The sequence below is a fragment of the Rattus rattus genome, chromosome 4 (genome assembly GCF_011064425.1).
Source record: "Rattus rattus isolate New Zealand chromosome 4, Rrattus_CSIRO_v1, whole genome shotgun sequence".
Taxonomy (NCBI): domain Eukaryota; kingdom Metazoa; phylum Chordata; class Mammalia; order Rodentia; family Muridae; genus Rattus; species Rattus rattus.
This window is the reverse complement of record NC_046157.1, coordinates 10,193,618-10,208,386: the sequence shown is the minus strand read 5'-3', so window position 1 is coordinate 10,208,386 and position 14,769 is coordinate 10,193,618. Positions and strand designations below refer to the sequence as shown.

General features: G+C 41.2%; 1 protein-coding gene across 1 annotated transcript in view; it reads right to left on the bottom strand.

The window, feature by feature from the left end:
- The window catches only part of Tprg1 (tumor protein p63 regulated 1), a 134,982-nt gene that overhangs the window by 6,845 nt on the left and 113,368 nt on the right, over positions 1-14,769 (bottom strand). The window contains exon 5 of the mRNA XM_032899238.1: positions 1,943-2,096. Coding sequence (XP_032755129.1) covers positions 1,943-2,096 — 154 coding nt within the window. The remainder of the gene's footprint in view (positions 1-1,942; positions 2,097-14,769) is intronic.

Below are 14,769 nucleotides of genomic sequence, written 5' to 3'. Positions count from 1 at the left end.
ATTCACAAATGCTTAGAGAATGTTTCAAACTCCTTTCAAAATTTGACCTTTCATGTCTTTTGAAAAATTATTTGATTTCATCTGTACATAGCCGACTAAAACGAAGTATTATGAGGGCATCGCACTTCTCTGTCGCTCATAGGACCTTCTCCTTCACCACTCATTGTAAACTTCTTCCAGCAAAGGACGTTCAGAATTAAGTACCTACTGCATCAAGTCCAAGGAATAAGAGAAGGCGTGTCCCAGGAAGTGATGCATTTAATAACTAAATTACTTAGTATTTATATTGGCTATTAAGAAAATTCAGCTATTAATACAAAATATATATCATTTTAATGATTAAAATTTTTCTTTAAAATAAAAGGATATTCCCTTTAGAAAACTCATGAATATGCTTTTTAGTCTGGATTAACAGACATCTTAATAAATGTCTCTTCCATTGCTAACAGTGAAAACCAGGGGTTTGGGAGGATGTTAATTGTAAAGGACACATGATATGATGGAAACGTGTGCTTCTCAAAGGCACTTCTGAACAAAGGGCGATCTGGTACCCTGAAGCCGGACACTTTAGAACAAAACCCTCCCTCTGCCTCTTGACGTCTTCAGCAAGTCCGATCTTAGAGCAAGCGGGGTAGAAGCTTTATGGTGCTGGTCTTGGTTCTCACTTTGTTTTGGTTTCTTGGCTGTAAGGGGTAAAGAGTCAACCTGGGAGCTGAGGTTGATGCTTTGCCTGTGAGATTGCGAAACTGGTATCACATGAAGTGCAGCAACATGATCCCTGAACTAATTCAGTAGGGGCAGTAGTCAGAGCCAGGGTCAGCTTTGAAACCCTGAACCTCCGAGGACACCTGCATGAGTCCCAGGAGGACCTCAAACTTTCCCTGGGCACAGAAAGGATCGAAGGCAATTTCTCTCTGCATTACTGGGAATTAAATTCCCATCTAGCTTCTAATCACAGACATGGTGCCTCAAAGGCTCGTACATTAAGGTTCTTACCAATTTATCTACTTACACTGCACAAACTGACTTGCATAAATGTGAACATTAATGCAAGACAAGAATTATAACGTGCCAGCAGCAGAACTTACCAACAACCAAGTTTTGAATTTATATTAAACCAGTTACAATATTTTAAAGTAAAACAGACATCAAGATAAACATTTAAAAAATGACAGAAAAAAAAAGACCAATCTCCTTCTGTATGTCCATACTCTGTGTATTTGGTTTTGTGAAAATAGCTTGATTTTTCCACTAAACCTTCAGCCCCTGCTGTTTTGCTTTCTAACTTTGTAGAGTGTCCCTGAACTTAAGTCATCTAGAAACAAGAGGATAGTCCAAGGGACTGTCCCCAACAATGAAGATCTCAGAATCTGAGAGGATGATAATTGAAGGCATGACATGAAACACGGCTGCTCTGAATTCTATGAAGCGTTTAAGTATGCTATTCCTTTGAGTGGGTAACAGTTCTGAGATCAGCAGGAAGGGTAGACTCGACCTCATTCACTCTAGACATGAAACCAAGACCTCATGGAAAGAAATGGCTTTGGATGATATGACCACAGAGCCAATATGACAAAACATACTCCACACTATTCCATATTTCTCCCCCAAATATGCCAATTACCATGTGCCTATATAGAGAAAAAAATCACTTGCACCCTCTTGCAATAAATACAATCAAGCCAAACATAAGTATTATGGTTTTTATAATATTCTATTAGAAGAAAATAACAAGAGGGAAGGGGCACACTATGGTCACATAAATATAATATATAAATATATATAAATGGTTTCTATGAAAAAGCTATACTCTTCATGGCTAAAGAGGCATTGAACTTTTATCTGACCTTCAGGTTGTGTCTGAAGTGTTTTTAAGCCATAATATGTTCTAGACACACACAGCTTTACCCACAGAGCTGACATGTGACAAGGTGCCACCTACCTTGCAGATCTCAAGGAACTTCTCACTGGTGTGTTTCATAGGATGCTCAGTGAAGGTGGCATAGGGGACCTCAGTGGACCATGGGTTCCAACGAGACAATACAGACCACCCCTCAGTGCTCCCCCAGCAAATCCTTAGGCCTTCTCCTGGTCTCCTAAAGGGAGGATATTTTTATTAGATTCACAATGTCTCTTAGATAGAATCAGCACGAAGAACGTGTTAGTGAACTGTGACCCCCCCACTTAGGCTATTTCTTTTGGGGTAAGTGGTTTATCTCAAACCAAACTGGTAATGAATGTAAGAGGTGAAAAGATGGACTTGCTTTCAAGCTGGGTAGATGCAAAAGACTGTTGAGAATCCACATGGAAATGTGAGCCTCTCTCAGGACAGAGACCAATAGCTGGAAATATAGATGCTGGCCTCGTGTTGATGTTCTGATGAGTGGAAGAAGTAAGGAGGACGTGTCAAACGATGGGACATGAACATAAAAATGGGAGATTTTCAGTGAGAGAGAATATGACATGAGGAGAAGCCATCATTTACTTTTTTAAAACATTTTTAAATTTTATGTGCATTGGTGTTTTATCTGTATATATGTGTAAGGGTGTTGGTTCCTCTGAAGCTGGAGTTACAGACAGTTGTGAGCTACCATGTGAGTGCTGAGAATTGAACCCAGGTCCTCTGGAAGATTAGCCTGTACTCTTAACCACTGAGCCATCTCCCCAGACCCCAGAAGCAATCATTTAATCAGAGTAGTAAGCAGAAGGAAGAACTGACAGAGAAAGAGCATAAGATCTGACAAATGAATAGCAGGGCATCTATGACCTTCTATGACCTTTGAGAGAGAAGAAGACAGTTCAAAATCCTCACTTTCCTAAGTCAACCACTCCTCCCTCTCCTGCATCTCCTGGTCCTCTGCTTCCTGCACAAAGTCTACCGGATGAAGTTGCAGAAAAGGGCACACCAAAAGATTCTGCCTGCTTCTATATCTAACCTAAGTCCCAATTCCTACGGTGTCAAAGAAAGCCATTGTCTGACCTAACCTAGTCATTCGTCAAATCCAAATGTAAAAAAGTGAAATTCAAACAGGAGTAAGAGGCCTTTAGTCATGGCAAAGGAAGAGTGTGGATACACTGAGAAAACTTTCCAGTGCGTAGCATCTTAGTCATGATGTGCCCATCAGAATTTAGGGTTTGCGGTTTCAGTGGGTTCAGGATGCAGAGAGGTGCCTGATGGTTAATTAAGCCACGCTCAGGTGCTCTGCATTCAACAAGCTTTAGAACCAAGCTGGCTGTAATTCTAACCAGCTCCATGAAGCATCCCACTTGGCTCATTTCTTCTAGAAATTCAATCCTGGGATTTTGAGATTGAAAAACCAGAGCTTAATTGTGGTGCCTTCACAAAGCCGTCACTTCCTGTATTAGGGAAGGATTCCTTCAGGAATATCGAGTGTTTTCTGAATGTTTATCCATACAGAGGTGAGTGTAAACAGTCCCTTGCACATGCTCACATAGCCCCACCCTCCCAATGACTGCTCTCAAGCTGTGTCTTACAAAAGGAAAGAAAGAGGGAACCTGGCACAGCTCACTGCCCAGTTCTTAGGTATTTGATGATTATATTTGAAAACTGAAACTCAAGGGTTTTGTGGTACTTAATCCTTTGCCCTAAAAAAGTATAAGAGGAAAAAAAGAAGAAAAATAAGGGAAGGAAGGAAGAAAGGAAGAGGAAGGAAGGAAGGAAGAAAGGAAGGAAGGAAGGAAGGAAGGAAGGAAGGAAGGAAGGAAGGAAGGGAAGGAAAAATGAAAGTCTGAAGCAAGCCTCTGAATTTCCCTTTCAAACCACCTTTTCAGATGCTCTATAGACTCTGGTCAAGCCCTTGTAATTTTTTTTCCATTTTTTTCTGCCCAGGCAATAAATCTCAAGCTTTATGAACACATGCTTGCTGGTTTATGGAGCATTCTAACTTGAGCCAATTAAAACAACTTGCACAATAGAAATATTTACTGCTTCACATGTCAATTTAGGCACCAAGCACAATTTTGTTCATGCAAAAGGGATGAATAAAGTCTAGCAAGATAGCTTCCCTAATGAGCCCACCTTGTCTTTTATTTAAGAAAGCCTTAAATGAAAGTCAAGCATAAAATTCAAGAAGGATAATAACTTAAATATCTGATCATTTCGACCTTCCCTGGAACACTAGAATCTGTTAAGACCCTGGGAAGAAAATATAAAATTAAATACCCCCTCCAATGGTAGCATTTAAAGTGAGCCTTGCCAGGGCCCAGATCTGGGAGGATTGGGAAAGTACTATGATTGGGGTGCACTGTATGAGATTCCCAATTAATTAATAAAAATATTAAGTTGAAGGAGACATGTCTGTGGTCTCCATCTCTTCTGTTTAATGCCTTGGGGGAAATGATGGTGGCTCTACACACCTTTATGACCAGAAATATTTAACACAACAGTACCTTATGTTCCTAAAAGAACACTGCAAGGTAATCAAATAGAGAATGAAGCACAACCAGACGACAATAGTCTTCCGTCAGTCAGGATCGTGACTCTCAATACAGTAGGGTTATAGACAAGTTACATTTCCCTTTCTGAACCTTTTTGTGAGTTGGGATCTGACTTATTCTCCTTCTGAACCTTCTGAATATGTTTGTACATACAATAAAATGTATATGACCTCCACTACCACTCTTTAGTCTTTTAGGGTTTGTGACATTTAGTTATGTCAGTATCTAGGAGTAATATAGATTTCCAATCATGACACATATATCAGGGTCTAACACCTAACCAGCTGGAAGTGCAGATCCAAGGGCTCCAATGCCCTCCTCCAGCACCCGTTCCCCACCCCACACACATATTTACATGCACATAGATATATACATACATAATAAAATCTTTTTAAAAAAAAGAATACATGAAAAAAGGTTTGCACACTGTATGATGTTATTCAATTAACACATATTCAAAGCTTGATACATATTATATATTTTTTATTTTATTTAATCTAGACAGTCATGTGTTTTGAACTAACTCAAGAGACATAAATGTAACTATAGGAAACAAAAAAGAGACTTAATCAGGTCATCAAGTCAAGAACTGCTAGCAAATCATACCAAACAGGAGAAAGAAAGCTTCAGTACACAGTAAATCTCAGGTTTTATGCTTGTCAAAGCCATCAGTCCCTCTCGTCCCCATGACTCTGTCCCCAGAATACTTCCTATGTGCTCTGACTGCTTTCCACGTCCTGCTCTAGCCAGTGGTTCTCAACCTTCCCAATGCTGTGACCCTTTGATACAGGTCTTCATGTTGTGGTGACCCCCAAACATAACATTATTTTCATTGCTACTTTATAATTATAATTTTGCTTACTGTTATGAATCATAATGTAAATATCTAATATGGAAGATATCTGATACAGCAGCCCTATAAAAGGGTCATTCAACCTCCAAAGGTGTCACAACCCATAGGTTGAGAACTGCTGGCTTAGTGTCTATGATTCCCTAAAGTTAAGTTCTTTGAACAGAACTCTGGGTGGAAAGCTTAAGCCAGTTTCAATTCTAATTTCTTCAGATGAAACAAATGCAGCTCCTGAACTAGCTTTTCTAATGGGTTAAGTGAGTCTCTTCAATCTGCTCAGAAGTGGTCACCTGTCCCATCCTATATGCCCTGTCTTCAGTGTCACCACTTACGTAGACCCTGTTCATGCAGTTATAGCCAATGAGGGTTACAGACCCCCATGTTCCAGAAGCAAATCAAATGATCTCTGAGCCTCCTTGGCCACCATTTGATCTTTCCAGACCAACACAAATACACACATAGAAACCTTGCAGAAGTGAAAGATTCTCCTTGAGACTTCGTTATTTCTGAGTTCTATCTGCGTTTGGCCTGCATTTCCATAGTTGTGAAGCAAGAAAGGCAATGTGGTCTTTGCTCCTGGTAAACCTCAATGTCTCCCAGAAAGAGGCCAAAATAGAGCAACAGCTTCATGAGAGAGGAAGTCACTCCAGGAGAGAGCTTGGTAGAAAGTTTGTCATGGTCAATTTTAGGACACTAGACCTCAATAAGTTAGAAGGAATTTTCCAAGATGTTTTCCATGCCTTCCCCTCCCTCCCCTCCCCTCCTTCTCTCTCTCTCTCTCTCTCTCTCTGTCTCTCTGTCTCTCTCTCTCTCTCTGTCTCTCTCTCTCTCTCACACACACACACACACACACACACACACACACACACACACACACACACACCACTAAGAACTAGAATTTTCAAAAGGCCTCAGTTGTTTTTAGACCCATGTTAATTATCTGTTTTACTCGGTGACTCACAATTCTAAAATACAGTTATTGGCACTGTCGAAAGCCGAGGCAATTACTATTTTCAATCACCACAGCAAACTGAGTTTACCTTCTACAGCAACGATGCAAGGGCATGCAGAAGGAGTTAGTTTATTACCAAGGAACTGCACATACAGGGCCAGAGGACGATGTGTAGGAAGAAGTATGCTTTAAGTACACAAAGTAGCTCCAGTCGAATGAACAGAAGCATCCATTTAATCACAAGCTTGATAAGACAGGATCGAGTCTTCTGAGGAAGGCCTCCTCTCCCTCTTCCTGAACTAGGAAATATGCTCTATCAGTACCTTCTCTGGGTTAAAATTTGTACATTCCCTGAATTTGGGGGAAGCCATGCATTATTTTGCATAGGACAACACAGCCAGCTTTCTGACTTCTGCTCCCATTGCTCTCCCAAGAGTCCTCTAGGCCTCCCAAGAGTCTCTGCTAAGGTGTGAGTCAAAACTGCTCCCCAGAATGAGAAATAGCAGCTTCCATTATTACCTCGTCAGCCGCCCCTCCTTTCCACTCATCTCAAATCTCAAAGCTGTACCACAGAATTAAAAACATAGCTTGAGGCGCTGAATGGAGATTTATGAGGAAGCACAGATATTAACTCTTGCTCTAAACGCAGGGCGTGTGCTTGTAAGTACTGGTGAGCAAACACTGGGAGGCCACAGGAGGGGTGGGGGCAGGACAGAGCAGCTCAGAACAGCACAGCTTATTTTCTTCCTGTCTCCTTTCTCCTACCTCCCAGCTTTCATTGTTAAAAGCCCGATCTTCTAGACCCACTGAAATGTTAGTCCCTTGCTTATTTAATCTGGACAAAAGCAGGGGCCAAGTTGGCATTGTGGTGGGTATTCAAGTCTCACTTGTTCATTGAATGACCTCAGATGAAATATTTTCCATGACAAGAACCCAAAAGACGCTGGCACGGAGTCAGACAATGAGATCTACAGAATGTGTTTACATTCTCTCGGTGTCCCTAGGCTGTTCCAAGCCCATAGGCAGGTGCTGCCTTTATCTACTCTCTTTGCTCACCTGGCTCCCTCCCAGAAGTTTCCAGGGCCTTGGGCTCTGTGAGATTAACCGTTTACTGGCATGGGCAACCAAGAAACTCTGTAGGTTATTAAAGGAGGGAAAAGTAAGTGACAAAGTCAGAAGCACTGCAGACTTCATAAGCAGAGTCTTGGAGACTGTGTGGTTCCATGCAGAACTTTCCAGAACCCTAGGACTCTGACAGATGGCTATCTTACTTGATGAGTTGACCAAGAAACTTCTCTCCAGGTGTTTATCCATAACACCATGGAGATGGTGGAAGATTACCTCTCAGGGTTTTGTTCTCTGTTTCCTTCCTTAAAAGGACCTGTGCTGAAAGTCCAAATTTTGTATTGTATCTGCTAAACAAGATGTCAAACAAAAATGGACACTTCATGAGCACAAAAAGGCCTCTGGCAGCTGCTGAGACCTGTCCTGGAGTTGGTCTTTCACTGCAGGCATACAGACCTCAAGGTATTAAATCAAAGGCACAAATCAATTAAACTGAGTGAATTGTTACAAAAAGGGACACCAAGGGCTTTGTGGGTGTCCCACTCTGATGGTCCTTAAAGTCCTTACAAAGATTGTCTATCTGCTTGGAACAACTGTGTCTGACCAGTTGAGTCAGTCAGTAGCTGAGGGGAAGAAGACTAAGTCCCCCAAAAGGGGTTTACCTCAAGTTTTTATGATTCATAGTGTTAAAGTGTGCATATGAATGAGATTGTCATATTACACCTATATTGCAATGCTACATTTTAGAATAATAAGCTTCCTAGACCGGCCATCAGCTAAACTGGAGTTGTGGTTTGGACCTGGGTACTTTTCTGAGTCACTATTTCTCTTCTTATAAGATAACGGTAACTACATTAGATCATCTGTGGGGGAGTTCTAATGTATAGCACTTCTTACCCACCAGGAGCAAAGGGTTGCTTCCTTTTGCACTCTGTTTAAATGACATGGAAGTATGACTTTTTTTAAAATTCAGAACTTATGAGGGTAGATATTTTTAGAAGGAAGTTATTCTAAAAATCATCCACTTATTGTCTTAGATTATACTAAAAATAACTAAATCTTCCACGACTTAATAAAAGTTGTCCCAGTCCCCACATGTTTTGGCCAAGAAAGGATTTACTGTTCATCACTTATGTTCCATTACTCTTGACTCCTTAATGCTACAGAAACAGAGACTGGACTCTGCAAGGCTCCCCTGGTTATACTGAGATCTCACAGGATCTGCATGCTCTCGAGCACTTCCCTCTATGAAAGTAGCTGCCTGCCGACTGCCAAAAGGGTCTAAGCAATGCTCAACCGCTAAGTTTATTGGTTGTGTGTCCTAACGCCATCCAGGGCTGTTTCCTGTCATTATCAACACGTTACTCCAGACTGCCGTTTCTCTTCTTCTAGCTCGATTTTTCAAACTATTAACGTGAGAACTAGTTACTATTACTACTGGTCACAGGCAAATGGTTAAATAAAAATATACTTCTCCTCAGGCCATTTTCTCTAATGGAAATGCATGTTTCACAGGAAGAATCGGAGTTTCTCTGGGACCATTGAAGTGGAGAGCTAATCCAGCTGACAGTGATGCTAAAAGACAAAATTTATAATTCTTTTAGAGTTGAGCATTTGCATGGCCTATTTGGAGTCTGTGTCTGTCATGCTGGCATTAAAAATGATGCCTGGGATTAGAGATAGCTCAGATGGTAAAGTGCTTTGAGCTGAAACCTTGAAGCCCTGGCTTTGGACTCCCCAGAACCCACCAAAAAGGCTAAGTGGGGCCACATGAACCTGTAATCATAGAGCCATGGGCACAGAAACAGGAGGACCCCTGGAGCTGTTTGACCATCTACTGTCCCCAAATCAGTGAGCTGTAGATTCATTGGAAGACTATGGCAAAAGGAGAGGTGAAATGTGAGAAAAGAAGACAGCTGACACAAGTCCCTGGCTTTCACATGCTCGAGCAACACATGTACCATCCATAAACACATCACAAGCATACGCCACACAGACATAGATGACTATCAGTCAGTCAGTCAGACAGACAGACAGACAGTTTCACACACACACACACACACACACACACACACACACATCTTTTTACTGATGAGACTAGCATCAGATTTTGTCACATTTAGAGTCATACTCTAGCAAACCCTGACATTGTCATTCTCTGGACAACAAGCCTGGTATTCTGTAATGCCTTCAAGTGTTTTAGAGTGTTATTCCCATAATACGTAACTATTACTTCAAATAAACGTTCATATTTGCTGATCTATTTTCATAAGAACAAGAGAGTGACCCTGGATTCTATTGCAGTGTGAATTCAGAGAAAGGAATGAGCTCTGACAGTGCAGCCTAGGGAAGAAGGCTCCAGTCGGTTACTGTTTACTCATTGAAAACTCATACCAAATCCTACGTGAGTTCTTTGAAAGCTGCATAGCTCCCAAGAAATCCATACGAGGCTTTATAAAAGAGATGCTGGTTGACAGAAAGACAGAAAAACTGAGAAAGTGATTTTAAAATATGACATGAAGTTAAGTGAAGATAAAGGAACCCAGGATAGCCATATAAGAAAAAAGTGCACTGTATGCTATGATTTGGGCCTTTATGTGGCCATATTTATTTCCAGTTAGGGTACTACTGAACAAACCTTTGGAGAGAAGCAGGCCGTAAGAACTCTAGAAGTCTACAGAAGTTGTGATGGGAAGTTAGGAGTGGCGATGAGCAAGTCAATGAATTGTCTAATGAAGCCTCAGTGGGGAGTGGTTTAATTAACTGAGGAAACTTGTCTCTGGCTGCCAAACTCAAAACTGTAGAATGAAGAGGCATTGTGTTCAGAGAGGTGAGTGGGAAACACCACCAAGCCAGATGTCCTCCTTGGTCCTCAGCCATGAGTGGGGCTGTGCTCCTCCGTCTGTCAGCCTCCTGCTGCATGTCATCAAGAAGATAAGGGTGAAGGAGGCAGGCATCAAAGTTTGCGTGGCAGCAGTGGTGATGGAGACAGCCAGAAGTGAAAGACTAGCCATTAAAAGGTACATAACAAGCTAAGTAGCAGGCTTTCCATTTTGAATAAGGATAGTGATAAATTTTCTTAAAGATGCACTCTATGAGTAAAAATAAGAAGTTTTGAGTTACATTTACTGCAGGACAGACATTCAATATTTGCTCATTAGACCATGTTGTCGAAAACACAAAACACTTTTACATGCTTAATCCCACTGTCCCTTGTGAAGTTGCCATTACTTCAAAGAGATCGTATGCGTATGAAACACGTATGATACGGAGCTACTGGAATTAATGCCGATATTTCTGAGCTAAGGGAACAGTCACTTCATTTTTCAGTCCACGGATCTGAGCTGAGTCTGAACACTGCAAGTGCTAGCTAACAAGGGAACACTGGAGGAAGAGGTTATCTGCTCCTAGCAGTATCTGGAGCTGGACTGTATCTGAAGTGGTGGAAAAGAGCTAAGCTCGCTTGGCCATAGCATCCTCCTGCTAGTCTACTATCCTGGCATTGAACCTGAACAGAAAATAGTTTTTAAAAAATACTAGAAAGTCAGCATTCTTGATATAACTAGGGTATTATTTTTCTCCATTCCAAAAGTGTCACTCCAAAGGATTTACACTGTTTTAGTGCAGTGACAATAACATACATGTTTAAGAAACAGGTATCATCATAAGATAAGGGGATAACCCCATTTTTAAATCTCACTGAAAGCTCACATGGGAGGTTTCCACCCTCTGTTCTACACACAATAAAACGGAGGTCTAAAGCCTTCCAGCAGCACATGCAGGAACTGATACCAGAATTAGATTTTATAGCTTCTAGTAATCCCAATGTCTCCCATGATCCAACAAGACAATGAAGAATGGAACCACCCATCCCAATAAGGAGTTCGACCCTGGCCCCAAGCAGATAAAGATCAGTCTCCTGAGAGTGCCCAGTCTTATTGTTATCCAGTCTTCTCCTGAACCCAACCTAGCCTCTGCCTTTTAAAAAGTACTAGGGTTTTGTTTTGGTTGTTATTTATTTGTTTGTTTTTACCACCAAATGTTAAAACTCTTGCTTCAACTAGGGCATCATTTTTCTTCATTCACTCTTTCTTCACAGGGCCTGTATTGTTCTAGTGTAGAAATAATAACCTGTGTGTTTAAGGAATAAGCATCACCATGAAGCAAAGACTAACTACCAACTCAGATTAATCCAGACAAAAATCAGAAAATGGCTCAGGGCCATCCAGTTGCCCATGGACTTCTGAAACATCCTTCTTGGCCTAAAATTCAAGACAAGTTAAGTGCATTTCTGCCACACATAATATTTGAAACCATAACTTCTCAGAGCTGCAACCAAATGCTTCAGCTTCCTGAGGCTGTCTTACAGTATTTATGAGCATTTCAATGTCATTTCACTAATACACCATGCAATTATTAGGTGACCAAATAAACTCTGGACTCTTCAGGAACAACTTCTGTATATAAGTCATATCCCCCACTTCCATGTTCCCCATCTTCTAATACATAACTAAATGCTTTAAAAAATATTGCGTATAGTTCTTACTCTAGAACTATTTAATTGAAAAGGTTCATTCCTCAGACTAGAGGGATCTGGTCATTCTTGGTTTTTAATCTTTTATTAACCTATCATTCCAAATTACATAGATGCTTCAAGACTGTTTAGATGAATGAATAAACCCAATGTCAGTTTTGAGGTTTACAAAAACGTTGAAGTTTTAGAGAAATACCTAGGTGGGAGGTGCCGAATCCTGAATGTACATTGGTTGAGAAGATCTGAGTGTAGTTTACTATAGCTGCTCACATAGATACCGGCCATTTCTATACCAAAAGGTTGCCAGAGAGAGAGAAGAAAAATAGCTCTATGCCAGACTACGAGAAAAAAAATGTCACACAATTAAGGAAACCTCTTGTGACAACTGTCTTTATTATGACTTGGTTGGGACATTAGGTGAATCACATGAGCCCTTGATTCAGGTTAATTTTCATTTTCCAGCTGAAAACGAACATATGTTGGAGTACACTAAATATGCAAGCCTCACCATGTCTATACTATCTAGGTTAAAAATGGATCATATGTTCTGAGGAAAAAAAAGTTCTTATGGGGTTGCAGACCCCATAAGACCAACCAACCAGAGCTCCCAGGGACTAAATCACCATCCAAAGAGTACACATGGCTCCAGCTGCATATGTAGCAGAGGGTGGCCTTGTTAGACATCAATGGAAGGAGAGGCCTTTGGTCCTGCCAAGGCTCGATGCCCCAGTGCAGGGGAATGTCAGGGCAGGGAGGCAGGAAGAGGTAGATGGGTAGGAGGGTGGGGGAACCCTCATAGAAGCAGGAGGAGGGGGTGGGGTAGGGGGTTAATAGATGGGAAATTTGGAAAGCAGATAACATTTGAAATGTAAATTTAAAACGTATCCAAAAACAAAAAATAATGCCAAATCTAATATTTCCATTTCCTTTCCAGAGAGACTGAAAGTAAATGGTGTAGAATCCACACAGGGCAATGAGAAGAACAGGGACCAGAGCTGCCTGGCATCAAGCTGCTTGCCCTTTGGAGAGTGGCGGGATGCCTAGGAGAGTGCACACTTCAGTGCTCAGCCCACAGATCAGAAGTCCAATCTCTCCATGGACGAAGTTCCCACAGCCAAGACCAAATTTACTCTTCTGACTTTGGGAGAATTAGAATGGTACAAGCTTTAATGATTGCATATGACACGCATACTTTCCTCTTTAAATTTGTTAGTGCTAGTCCATACAAGTGGTATGGGAAGAGCAAAACTGCTCACCTCTATTTTTTTAATATTTGTTTTAATTTATGAGTGTAAGTGTTTCACCCACATGGGGATATGGACATGATGACCATGCTTGGTGCCTGAGGAGGTTAGAAGAGGGCATCAAATCCCTGTGACCTAGAACTTGGGATGTTTGTGAGCTCCCATGTGTGCACTGAGAACCGAATCTAACTCCTCTGCAAGATTAGCAAGTACGCTTCAGCACTGAAACATTTCTCCAACCTGCCATCTGTAGTGTCTGTCACAGATACAGTCTACACTCAACACTTACCCTGGGTTGGTCATGGTCAACAAGAGTCATTCTAGTTGTCCTCCAAGAATCACATGGTTCACTCCCTACCCAAGAAAGAACATTCTACCAAATTCAGATGAAATTCATTTACCAAATACCCCCTGCGTTTCATGAGGTACTCTGATATAATAATAATAATAAAGCTATGGTTCAGGGAATAGCAGATTGCATTACATTACACATTACTATTTGACTTTGGAAAAACCACTATAGGATCACATTTCCACGTCTACCTGTTCAGCTGACCTGCCCATAAGCCTGTATATAGAGTGCTGGCTACCTCTCATTCTAGGTTTGAAGCTATCCTTTAGTAGAACTGAAAGGTAAACATGAAGTAACTGAGAACTCCGTGTTCTCGTACCAATTCAGAAATTCATAAGATAGAAAGGAGGAAGAAAGTGAGCCAAAAGAAAAAAAAATACTAAGCTATGTACAACAAAAAATATCATGAAATTCTAGACATTTCCTGAAATAGAAATGATTCATCCACATTCCGTAGCACCTATTTGCTTTGGGGGAAATGAGCTAAGGTTTCCTGGGGATTTCGATATGTTATTGTGATACTACAGCATTGCCTAGTACATATGAGCTTGAGGTTTTAGGGTCTCTTGATCACTTGAGTTTTGCGTTTCTCCCCAGGTCCAAAGCAGCAGAACGGAAAGAGAGCTGGCTCCTCTCTCCAGTCATTTATTTCCAATCTTAATGTCGTTTCCTCACTGGGCAGGTTTTGCCTTCATGGATTAGATAGAACTAGTAATTTATGATTCCATGCTCCATCAGTGGGTTACTCTTCAAAAGAGCACCTCTTAGTCATCGCTCAGTCCTAAGTATACATCCAATGACATCAAAACATTTCTCTTGAATGGAGAGAACTCTCAAAGATCTCACACAGGCCTGCAAAGTCCATGTGGGACCTTTGGGGCAGGGCAGTTTGAAGTCTCAAGGCAGGATGAGCATAGTCTAGAACAGTGGCTCTCAAAGTGTGGGTGGGAACCAGTGGAAAACACACACGTCACATGGTAAGTAGCATCACCACTCAGTAGCAAAATTATAGTTATGAAGTATGAATGCAAGCAAATTCATAGTTGGAGTTCCTAAGACTATAGGAGAAAATGTGACTCGTGGGTTGAAAAGTACTAGTCTAGAGCAATGCTTGACTAACTTCAATATGCATCAAAATCATCCAAGACCTGTTGAACTGTAGTTTCTTATTCAGTTGATCTGAGGTAGGCCCAGAAGTTCATGGTTGTGTACATGTAAGCTCCTAGGCATCCTATTGCTATTAGACCTAAGAACAAATAGCTGGATAGAACAATTTGCCAATTCCCTTGTACCCAAGGGCTCCTTTTGTGGATG